This window comes from Phaeoacremonium minimum, assembly GCF_000392275.1.
Source record: "Phaeoacremonium minimum UCRPA7 unplaced genomic scaffold PA7_03_scaffold_558, whole genome shotgun sequence".
Lineage (NCBI taxonomy): Eukaryota > Fungi > Ascomycota > Sordariomycetes > Togniniales > Togniniaceae > Phaeoacremonium > Phaeoacremonium minimum.
In genome coordinates this window covers 125,242-137,645 of record NW_006921460.1, presented here as the reverse complement: position 1 = coordinate 137,645, position 12,404 = coordinate 125,242, and the positions used below count along the sequence as shown (strand labels likewise).

General features: G+C 53.1%; 2 protein-coding genes across 2 annotated transcripts; both read left to right on the top strand.

Moving 5' to 3' along the window:
• Positions 1–753: 753 nt before the first annotated feature.
• On the top strand, positions 754–5,904 carry UCRPA7_7841 (putative neutral zinc metallopeptidase protein; the record flags this gene model as incomplete). Its single annotated transcript, XM_007920363.1, has 1 exon — positions 754–5,904. The coding sequence occupies one exon, from the start codon at positions 754–756 to the stop codon at positions 5,902–5,904; it is 5,151 nt and encodes a 1,716-aa protein (XP_007918554.1).
• Positions 5,905–10,465: 4,561 nt separating this feature from the next.
• Positions 10,466–12,200, top strand: UCRPA7_7840 (putative formate dehydrogenase protein; the record flags this gene model as incomplete). Its single annotated transcript, XM_007920362.1, has 4 exons — positions 10,466–10,537; positions 11,018–11,172; positions 11,243–11,787; positions 11,854–12,200. 4 exons carry the CDS (start codon positions 10,466–10,468, stop codon positions 12,198–12,200), a joined length of 1,119 nt encoding a protein of 372 aa, XP_007918553.1.
• Positions 12,201–12,404: the final 204 nt, after the last annotated feature.

The window sequence follows — 12,404 nt, the reverse complement described above, 5'->3', positions numbered from 1 at the left end:
TAGAGCAATGGCCATATTAGATCCCTCGCATGAGAGGAGGTGCCAAAGCGGCTGAGTAGATTTATATCATATCCAAGAGCTAGAGTAACCCGCATGAGGTCCTTACACTGTGAATTAGAGATGCCATCTCGGCAGACATCGGTCTTTAGGAGTTCCCGATTTGCCTTGTAGACGGTGGCGGGCGACCCGGGGCGGTGCGGACTTAGCGGGCTTGCGGTAAGGCTGCAGCCAGCGCGCAGAGTGCCCGCCCCGCTAACCGACCACTGACAGTTGAGATGACGCTTCAGGTTCGGGTGGTTTGCCCCCCCGCGGCAGGCAAGGTTTCAGGGTCCGGGAGCCAAAAGCTGTGTCAACGCAACGAAACGTAAGACGGCAGCCTCAAGCTCCAGCTTGACTTTGGAGAACCGAGTCTTGCGAAGGCGAAATAGCATGTTCTATATCTTTCCTAGAGATACGACGATACATTGTCATTCTCTGAAGACGCGTGCTTGCATATTCTTTTCTTCTTTTCTTCTTTCTTTTCGGTGACTGTTTTGTTTCGCCCCTTTGTCTTGTCGTCATCCATATGCCCTTCCTCTAAACGCCTGACGGATTGCACGTCTTAGTCTCTAGGATATCACTCCGCTCTTTTCTCTCTTTCCCAATTCCAAGAATAAAAGAAGAAACCCCTTGGGGCTGGCAGGCCGACTGTTGATATCTCCCAGATCTGTCCTGCCTAGTTGCTTGCAGCTCTAAGCAGCCGACTGCTTTATCATGGATTACTCCAGGTTGCGCGCTGCGGCGCTGAAGGATGGCGAAGACGAAGAGGCCGTCACAGTCGACACACGAGCCCTAATAGACAAGGTCCTCGCTAGATACTCTGGCGAATGGACAACCCTACGAGAACTCATCCAGAATGCCGCTGATGCGCAAGCGACATCGGTCAAGATAAAATGGGAAACGCTCCCCTCAACATCCGTGCCCCTTCCGAGTACCACGAACCGCTCCGAGCTGCTCAAGCATGTCCTCACAAACCACACACTGCGCCGGCTGGTCGTACAAAATAATGGGCAACCGTTCACAAAGACCGATTGGGGAAGACTGAAGAGGATTGCGGAGGGTAACCCTGACGAGACAAAAATTGGTGCCTTTGGCGTGGGTTTCTATAGCGTCTTTGCAGACTGCGAAGAGCCCTTTGTCAGCTCCGGCAGTGAGGCTATGGCATTCTACTGGAAAGGGAATGCCTTGTTCACCAGGAAGCTACAGCTCCCAGATGGCCAGGGGAACTCAGAAACGGCATTCGTCTTGGATTATCGGAACACCACGACACCCCTACCAAATCTCCTATCCGTTGGGCAGTTTCTTGCAACCAGTCTTACCTTTGTGGCTCTACAAAACATCGAATTCTGGATCGATGACTGGAAGGTCCTATCCTTGCAAAAGAAGACATCCCCAAATCTCGATATTCCGATTCCTCGAGACCTGGAGACTTGGACGAAGGATAGAATCATGAAACTAGCAGCTGTAGAACGCACAAGTGCTCAGATTGATGCCTCCTTCATGAGCGTGCTTGGCTGGAAGCCACAAGTTACGTCTTCTGCGACCAAGACTATCGAGAACTATGGCGTGGGCGAGATGCCCTCATTAAGAAATTTCTTTTCCAGGTTGACATCCAACTCTTCGCAGGTAGCGGCCAGAGGGAAAGCTGCGAGGGAAGAGAAGGCTGCTCAAGAAGCCATAGCGGAAGATTTGACCGCACTTTCCACTTCGAGCATCTTCCTCCGAGTGACGTCCGCTTCTGTGCAAACCCATGTCAATGCTTCATTCGCGGCAGAACTGGAGAGAGCTACGAAGAAGCCGCCACCGAAGGTAACCAAGCTATCTATTTTGACCTCGTCGTATGATGAGACACTAGCTTCGGAGAAGTCATCCACCACTGGAGCCGCTGCGAGAGCCTCAGATATCTTTGCTTCGGTGCTACCGAGCAAAAAGCCGGGCGGGAGGATTTTCATTGGGTTTCCAACAACCCAGACAACTGGTGCTGGTATGCACATCTCCGCACCGTCTGTTATACCAACCGTGGAACGCGAGGCTATCGACTTGAATGCTCGTTGGGTCCGTAGCTGGAACATTGAAATGTTGCGCGTAGCTGGCATCATGACAAGACTGGCGTTCGCGAACGAGATGACTGATCTCCAGACCAAGCTTCTTCGAGCAGCAGAGTCTAGGGGCAAGGGCTCGAAAATTTCAAGTGAAGATGTTGCAAAATTTGTGCCTGAAGCACTGCACATTCTCAAAACATATACCTTCGAAGACTCAACCCCCAGTGCCCATGTAGCGCAGATCATTGAGGAGGCCTTTTGGACATCTTTCAAGAAGCCTTCTATTGAGGTTTACTCAAGTTGCGGCGTGCTTCTGACAACCAAGGTGCGTACCGGGTCCGATGAGCTGAGCAAATTCGTCGATGGCATCCCCGTCATCATAAAAGATATGAAAGACACGCCGTTCATTAGAAAATTGACGGATTTTGGTCTTATTAAGGATATCAATGTTGATGATGTCCGACAAGAGCTCGAGGCGAAGGCACTGACAAAAGAGCAATTAATTCATTTCATTACTTGGGCAGGTAAAAGTGCTGCTTCAGGGGAATTGGATCCTCCAAGCCGAGCTGGCCTCCTTGGCGTGGCTATTGCGACAATCAGTGATGGTGGTGATTCCGGAGGCATCATTGCACTGGGCTCAATTAAGAATTACTTGAGTACAAACAAAATTCCACCGGATCTGCCGATTCCTCCCACGACCCTCCCCTACGCCTTTACTCATCAAACCCCTGTTGCTCACTTGCAAGCCCTTGGTTGGGAGACGCTCGAGATCGTACCCTGGCTACGGTTTCTCATTGAGACAGGTCCGAATAAGCCAGATGAACAAAACATCATGAAGTCCACGAAGTTCTCTATTCAGGTTCTCACTGTTTTGTCTAAAAATTGGGACAATCTCAGCCAAAGCTCGAAGAGTTCTGTCGTGTCTGCCTTGCAGAACGTCACGGCCATGCCCACAAAGATGGGAATGAGAAAACCTGCAGAGTCATTCTTCCCTTCCGTTAAACTATTCGATGATCTGCCAATTCTCCAAGGGACACATGGTATCAAAGACAAATTCCTGACAGCCCTTGGTGTAAGGAAAACAGTTGATCTTGAAACCATTTTCACTCGGCTATTAAGTCCCTCCCCCGAAGCTGGAGAAAACGGTTCCAAGAAATGGAGTCATGTCGAGCTAATCAAGTATCTCGCCTCGGTTAGGGACGATATCCCAGCTGATGACATGAAAAAGCTTAAGAGCTCGCAAATATGCCCGGCAGAAGCTGGACCCACTGGAATGGAGTCCACGAAAGCAACTACGCAGTTGTACAAGGTGTCTGAGCTCTTCGAGCCCAAGGACACGCTGCGTACTCTCGGACTTCCAATTCTCCAGTGGCCTGGTCCACCAGGCAGCTTCCGGCCATCAAGCCCTGAGGCCCGGTTTCTCACAGTGCTTGGTTTGAGACCATATCCAACAGTACCAGAGCTGGTGGACATGATGTCTTCGTCCGATGCGTTTCTGAGAGAAAAGTCACGGACTTATTTCATTGCGAACCATCACATCAATGGATATGCCAATTTCAATATCGCGAACACCAACAAGGCCATTCTGCCTCTACAAGGGAACGAAAAGCAACTCGTACCACCATCTTCTTGTTATACAAATGAGGATGCTGCTGTTTTGGGATTCGATATTCTCAAAAAAGACCTACACTTGCACGCGAATAAATTTGGTGTAGTGCGAGATCCTCCTATCACCGAGTGTGTGAATAGACTACTGGCAAGACCGCCACAAAACCGACAAATGGCCATTACACTCTTCGAATACTTCACCAGCCGGTTGGGTGACCTCGGAGAAAACAGCCTGTCCAAGCTCAGAGATGCTCCCATTGTGCCTATATTAAGAACTAAACGAGAGAAGAGCGAAGGCACGACCAGTTTCACCCACGTCCGTCCACAGAACTGTTATCTTGGCAGCTCTTCCACGTATGGAGAGATCTTTGACTTCGTGGATTTTGGGGCCAACGCAAACGCCTTTCTTTTCAAGTGTGGCGCGAAGAATGAGCCGACAAAGCTTGAGATAGCTCGACTGGCTTGCACTGAGCCAGTCCGGCTATCGACAACCTTGCAAAGCTCAGAAAAATACTTGAATCTTCTGAGATCACTGGCTGAGGATCTGCCGGCACTCAAAAAGGATAAGGACCTGTACAAGAAGATGAAAACTCAGCCATGGCTGCTTGCCTCGCGGGAGATTTCTTCATCAAAAGGAGGTGCTGGCGATGACGAGGATGAGACGCCTATCATGCAATATCAACTCGCGGCCCCAAACAAAATTGTCATCTTGGACGACTATATTAGCTATAGACTATTCAAGGATTCGCTGATCTGCGCTCCTCAAGAAGAGATTCTTGAAAATTTCTACCTTGCGCTTGGCTCGCAAACATTGGGCAGCATGGTGCAGGAGGATCTTCGCATCGGTCCTCATAGCGATAAACAACAGGGTGCTGCATGGCTCAGGAAGCATGTCATCGAACGGTCGAGGATCTTTTTGTATGAATACGCCAAGTATCGAAAAGATGTCATCAAGCACGACGCAAAGTGGCTGGAAAAACACTTGACGGTCGAGGTTGTCAAGTCGGTGGCACTGCGACGGTCTCTTCGGGGACACCCCCAATCACACACCGAGAAGAGGTCAGCTGCAAGCGCGCAGGCGAACTCAGCGTGGGTACTCTATGTCGCCGCTGAACAAGGTAGACCCGACATGTACCAGGTCGGGCAGGCAGTATGCCAGATACTCTTGACAAGGCCAAGCCAGCAGGCGTATTTCTTCTTCGAGCCGCTGTTGAAGCTCGACTTGTTGGACTTGCGTGCCCGGGGATACAATGTGGACAGAATCCTCCGCGCTAAGCGAGAAGAAGCGCGAATTGAAGAAGAACAGCGCAGGAAGGCCTTGGAAGCAGAGCAGCAGCGGATCAGAGAGGCGGAGCAGGAATGGACAAGGCAAAATAAAGCAGCAGAGGCCGCAAGAGAGACTGTAAAGACACCAGACCCCGTCATGCCCGGCTCGTTTGGTGCAGACTCTCCTGAGGACCGCCATGCCTTGCCGCCCGTACAACCTTCTCATTCTACCAGGAGGCCTAAAGGCCTCTTTTCGAACCTGTCCAAACGGTTCGGATTTGATAAAGATGAGGAGTCGGAACAGCATCTGCAGAACTTCCTCCACGAGCCAGAGAGCAAACCCGTCCAAAGCGGACCCTCACAACCCAATGGCACTGATCAAAAGAGCAAGCGTCCTCAGGATGATGGCAGAGTCACTTCACCCGCAGTGGTTCAGCAGAACCTTTTGAATGCCATCAAATCCACCCGCCCTCATGATTCATCAACTCTGTTTTCTCCACCAAAGACTGAGCAAGTCAAGGAACAGTCGACTTATTGCGATAGCAAGCCAGCTCATAACATCAACTTCGCTGCCGAAGCACCAAATGGAATGAGAGTCTTCGTCGCCAAAGATCTTTCTGTAGAGCCTGTCAAGTTCTTGTCGTCAAATATCACACCAATAGGCAACTTCGAGAACCTCTTGCGTGATATTGGCAACATCTATGGGCTCCCAACGAAGGCTATGCACATGTTCTATGACGAAAAGGGCGGGACGATAGCCTTCAACAGCAACGGAAGTATCTTTTGTAACCTGCGCTTTTTCATTCAGTTGCATGCGAGCAAGCTAGAAGGAGCTGGGCAGGGAGAGGCCAAGGTAGAGGCGGCTGTTTGGTGGTGGGTTGTCATTGCCCATGAACTGGCGCACAACCTGCAGTCTCAGCACAACTCCGAGCATAGCTACTACACGTAAGTCGACTGTTGTTTAATTCTGATTTTGAATTGCTAACGAGATACAGCGAGTCCTTCATCCAGCAATACTTCCCGAAGATGATGGCAAAGGCCGTCTCTTGGGCTCAGGGGACTCCGTCTGCTAGCATTCCAGTCACGACAGGTCCTCGTCCAGCGTCGACTGTAGAGAGCCAGAGGTCGGTGGCACCACCGCCATATACAAGTCTACTTGATTAAATGACCAGCACGATGTTTAAGATAGCACTGTAACAATAAAGCGCATGGATAAGCGACTGGAGTTTACATAACGGAAGACACATTGGCTTGGCTTAGACATTGGGGTTTGTTGCATATACACAATATTGATAGACAGAATATCGGAGATTCCCACCTTCACCACCCAGGCTTTGCCTTCTCTCTAACTGTCCGTTCTATTTGCCTGGTAGTGCAGGCGCCAGTTGCGCCTAGCTGCCGAAGGTCGACTGAGCGAACTCCATATGTCGAACTATCCAGACGTTTGGTCCCCCACTACTCCGACACTAACTCTCCGGATCGCCCGAAGCGTTGAATGCCGAGGTATCCCCCTTAGTTGTGGTAAGGGCGCTGTTGTCCGCTTTCTCTGCTGATTTTCACTATGACCTCTCGCTGTCTTACGGCGGGAAACTACTTGCTGCCTTCAGTATGTTTTCCGTCAGTTAGGCTGCTGTGGTCAGATGGGAGTGGCCATCCAATCGCCGAATCTCCTCCCTGAGCTAACGGCATTGGAGATGGTAGCCGGCGCAGGTGAGATTCTATGAGGCGAGTTCAAGACTTAGGATACAGAATAAGCCACAATCACTGCGCGATGGTCCCCTACCTTATCGCGCTGTATGGACAACGTCCCCCAATGGGAAAGCAATCCAGCCGCAGCAAGGGTATTTCCCAGGTAGGCAATGGGAAAATGGTGTGCATCCATGAGCTTTCCACATGTGCTACCCCTTGTTACCCCGCATAGTGATAGGTGGTAATTCTTCGAACCCCGATACCTCCTGACTACATTGCGACCTCCTCGATCAGGACTGCCACTTCCTCCCGTAAGAGAAACTGCATCGCGGAACCCTCGCCGGCATCTATCCGTCTGGGCAGGCTTGCCTGACGAGATGCGTATAGGCTCCCTCACTTGCTTGGCGGCGGTCGTGTCTGCCCATGCTACTTCATGATCTGCCCCGGCACTTGGCCGGGTCGGCAAGCATGGCCGGTCGTCTCTCTGCGCCACGCCAACGGGCGGCGTTATACATGGCCGGGCTGGGCTTTCGTAAGAGGCATCCGGCTGTGAGGGAATCACATGAAAATGAGAATCAATGGCCTCATTCGCGACTCTTTCTCGTCTATGGCGGGTGTTGGACACTTCTGAAAGGCGGCGCAGGGGAGAGGTTGCGCTGCTCACTCTCTGTGTCAGAACGAAAGCTTGAAGTCATGCTTCACCGAGTACGTCGAAGCCGGCGCCAAAGGCCTGACGCAGGCCGTGAGGCATACTGTGTGTTCGAGTGAACATCTAAACAGCAGAAATTTGTCAAAGCAGTGATCAATGTGATCTGTTGGGGATAGTATGGAAGGTTTACCACCTGGCTGCCTCCTGTGTCGTTGAGACCTGGCGAGTATAAGAGATCCGTGATACGGACCACGAAGTGTCTATGGAGTCATTGAACCATCTTACTTTCGGAGCAGGTAAAGTCAAAGAGCTCGGGATCTACTTCAAAATTACAGGTATCGATTACTTGACACCACCGCCTCCTATCGTATATGATGACGCAGAACATATATGACACCGCCGAGTTCTTCGAGAGGTACAGCAAATACCCACGAGCTATCGATGGCCTCTCGGGTGCCTCGGAGTGGCCACGACTCAGGGAAATGCTCCCGGCCACGCTGTCTCGCAAACGTGTGCTTGACCTTGGTTGCGGAGATGGATGGTTCTGTCGGTGGGCGCAGACGCAAGGGGCATCGAGGGTTGACGGTGTCGACGCCTCTCATAATATGTTGGACCGCGCTGCGAAATTGACGGCTAGGGGCTCAGGGGTTGGGCATGTTGTTACATATCGCCAGGCTGACCTAGAGGAGATCGACTTATCGCCCAGTGCGTACGATGTTATCTTTTCGGGCCTTGCAATTCACTATGTCGAGAATCTGAGCTCTCTTTTGGAGCGCGTGCACCAGGCTCTGTTGCCCGGTGGTCACTTCGTGTTCTCGGTCGAGCATCCCGTCTTCACAGCTCCACCTCAACCTGGTTTCTTAGAGCGCGAGGACGGCAGCAAGCACTGGGTGCTAGATCACTACTTCAACGAAGGTCGGAGGGAGGTCAATTGGCTTGTCCAGGGCGTTCAGAAGCAGCACAGGACACTGGGCACTCTTATGACGATGCTCTTGGGCGCCGGCTTTGAGCTGGCGGCGCTTGATGAATGGGGCCGGACGGACGACGGCGGCAGGAAGCATCCCGCGTGGCCGAACGAAGAGGGCGTGTGTCCGCGGTTCTTGTTGATTGGAGCTCGCAAGCCTTTGTCACTGTGACGAGTGTCTATTTTTCTATTCCCGTAGTTTGCATTGTTCGGGGTCTCAAAGTTCCTATACATAGATTTGGAATTGGCAAGCAAGATGCATAGAAGCTGGGGAGAGAGTCCATCTGGTTGGTTCTGTGAGATATCGTCTCCTCGGCCAGCGCACAGTTTCTAGTTAGACTATGGATGGTAGCTGCTCCCATGACACCAATCTACCTGTTTCCGAACGTTTCATCTTGCCACGAGTGGGAGTTCCATTGCCATTGGGAAGGGGGTACATAGTGAGGGGTTCCTCGCCGTGAGATCTGCCGCAACTTCTCGCCTCCCTTCTCTGCAATAAGCAGCATAACCGACTGCGTATCCAGAGCTCTCCTTTGCTGGATAGGTGGGAAAGGGGATTGATGGGTAACCAGGTAGGTAGGTAGCCTCGTAGCTACCCCACACTCACACACTTCGCGGGATCCCGAGGCATATCCGAGAATCAGCCGCTACAGAGCCAAGCCAAGACGCTTTGCAGCAGGCTGCCGGGGCAAGTATTGGATACTTGGGGTGTAGTAGGGGCAATCTAGAGATGCATGGGGACTAGAGGCAGGCAATGGAGGAAGGATTACCCAAGATTACGGGCTGCATGTGAGCGCAGAAAGCCGCTGTACGCTCTGTCGTAGAGAACCGTACCGCGTCTCGAGCAGTCGAGCAGGCGAGACAGAGAAGAGGGGAGAGGGGCAATTTGCGGGGTTCACATCTTTGTACGTGTGTTGTATCAACTTGCCTGTATGAGCGGGATTTGGAGGCTGTTCTTGAACAGAAACTATGCCGTTACCGTACCACACATGCAGTAAGCCCCAGGATGGTGGCCTCTCGAGCTAATAGGAGAGCAGCAGTGAACGGTTTCGCGATTGCCATCCGTCAATGGCGTTGCACGGGGTGTCTCGGCTGAAGAATCAGTGGGATCCTCCTGTGAACACTTGCATATAGGCCGATCGTGGGTGCATGTATGTACCTGCCATGTATCTATTTGCTCTCTGCTTCTAACTGCCTCGATGCGGACCCGTTTGAGCTCCATCTTCCCGAGAGCTCTCCTGGGACCAGCCTCTGCCCCGCTGCCTACCTCCTTCACGCCGCCCTCGATCTCTGTACGCCGGGACACGACGCATGTGTCCACTGTGCTTTGATCTGCAGAGATTTAGGACTGGATAAGTGGCCGACACGGCTCAGTGCTGCACAATAGTGCTGTCTTAATGTAAGTGATATGTGTAAGTAGTTCACAAGTAGCTTGTATCTCGGTCGTCGAAGCTCCATCGAATAACCTTCTTGGAGCTTCTGGGTCGGTTCCCGTGTAAGTCGTTCGGAGCTCGGTTTACCCAGACCCAGCCAACAGCTGAGCGATGACGGGAAGCTGGTAGCTCGTCCCCAAGGCCCCTCTCTCCTCGAACGCCGTCGTTCATATGGAGTGGGTGAATGAGAGCAACAGAGAGAGAGAGAGAGAGAGAGGAATGCCCACCCACCTCGAAGCATAAATAACCTTCTCCCTGCTCCTGGCTGCTCGGACCTGATTTTCCTATCTTGATCTTCGTTTGTTTCCCTCCAACCGCTAGTTGCTTCAGGCTTGCATTGCTCCCCCTCACGCCTCCTCCCAGGCTACATCATCACCCAGCTCTCCGAGTTTACTCCTGCATAAGAGACAGGTTCAGCCCAGCGAACCCTCTCTTGACCTCAAACATCAACCTACCTAGCTCTCTCTTTCTCGCGAAAAGAAAGCATCTTATATAAACCATAGTGTATATATAAGCTTCACTTGTCTTCAAAATGGTATTATTAACCTCATCCCGCTCCATCTTTGCTGCCCGGTCCCTGGGTCCCGTTGCTTCACGCGCGCGAGCCTTCCACAACCTCACGTCCTCGACCGCCCGCCTGAGGAGTGCTGCTGCCAATTCGGCTGCGGCCTCCTCCTCATGCGGCGTGACATCACGACAGGCTGCGGCGTCACTGCCGCTGGCCTCCTCCACGCGGCGGCGGAGCAACGCACTGGGACCGATCACGTCGATTCGAATGCTAACTGGTGTCCGCGAAAAGGTCAAGGTATTGCTGGTCCTATACGACGGTGGCAAGCACGCCGAGGAGGTACGTTCAAAAAGGAGTCATTGAGACGACATTCTTCCACTTTTTCAATTCAATTTTGTCATCATTCCTCTCCGGGGGGGCGAGCGTCAGAGGGTATGCCTGGGCCGACCAGTCTGATCTGCCCTGCTGGAGACGCGGTTGTTGGCTCATTACATGCCGCTGTCTCGAACGGGAATGATAGACGGGCAGAAATGCACAAGAGGTGGAGGAGGGGCAGAGCGAATGCGGGGTAGCAAGCAGAGGGTTGAGAGGCGAGTGTGGTGTGTTACTGCGCAGTATGTATGATATGCGAGTTGTCAGTGATTGCCAATCAATCCTGACTGGACGAGCAAGCATACGGCAATTGAAGAGGGCGGGTGGGCAGTGTTAGTTGGTGTTAGTTGTGGTTGGCTGGCTGGAGCTCTTCACTCTTTTCTGTTTTATTCGGCGCAAGAAGTGAGGTCCGGCTGTTCCTGATGCTGACAAGCGGCTCCCGTGCAGGTCCCCGAGCTTCTCGGCACCATCCAGAACGAACTCGGCATCCGGAAATGGCTGGAGGACCAGGGCCACACCCTCGTCACCACCTCCGACAAGGAGGGCGAGAACTCCACCTTCGACAAGGAGCTGGTCGACGCTGAGATCATCATCACCACACCGTATGTTGCCGCCGTCGAGAGAGAGACTGTGAAAGAACACCCATCCTGACAATATGTGCCCTTGATACAGCTTCCACCCCGGTTACCTGACCGCAGAGCGCCTCGCCAAGGCCAAGAACCTCAAGCTTGCCATCACAGCCGGCATTGGCTCTGACCATGTCGACCTAGACGCAGCCAACAAGACTAACGGCGGTATCACCGTCGCTGAGGTCACAGGCTCCAACGTCGTGTCCGTAGCCGAACACGTCGTCATGACCATCCTGGTGCTTGTCCGCAACTTCGTGCCCGCACACGAGCAGATTCAGGCCGGTGACTGGGACGTCGCCGCCGCTGCCAAGAACGAGTACGATCTCGAGGGCAAGGTTGTCGGCACCGTCGCCGTCGGCCGTATTGGCGAGCGTGTGCTGCGTCGCCTCAAGCCCTTCGACTGCAAGGAGCTGCTGTACTACGACTACCAGCCCCTGAGCCCCGAGAAGGAGGCCGAGATTGGCTGCCGCCGCGTCGAGAGCCTCGAGGAGATGCTTGCCCAGTGCGATGTCGTCACCATCAACTGCCCGCTGCACGAGAAGACCCGCGGTCTGTTCAACAAGGACCTCATCGCCAAGATGAAGCCTGGTGAGCTCTCCTTCCCCCTTAACGCCGCGACCCCGCGATGATCCCTACTAACGTTTTACCCCTTAGGCTCATGGCTCGTCAACACCGCCCGTGGCGCCATCGTCGTCAAGGAGGACGTCGCCGAGGCCCTCAAGAGCGGCCACCTCCGCGGCTACGGCGGTGACGTCTGGTTCCCCCAGCCCGCGCCGAAGGAGCACCCGCTCCGCTACGCCAAGAACCCCTTCGGCGGCGGCAACGCCATGGTCCCCCACATGTCCGGCACCTCGCTCGACGCCCAGAAGCGCTACGCCCAGGGCACAAAGGCCATCCTCGAGAGCTACCTGACCGGCAAGCACGACTACCGCCCCGAGGACCTCATCATCCACCAGGGCGACTACGCCACCAAGGCGTACGGCCAGCGCGCCAAGAAATAGGTTCTTCCTCTGTTTTTGACATGTTAGCTAGGAAATGGGATGAGTTAGTTGGATACCATGGATCGTCACGATGGGAAGAAAGGAAGGAAGGAAGGACGGAAGGACTCTGTCGTCTGGGAAGCCTCAGATCGGCTTGGGATGAGCTGGATTGGACATTGCTTTCCCATCCATGTATGAACCTACACACTCCAGCTAAATTGTAGC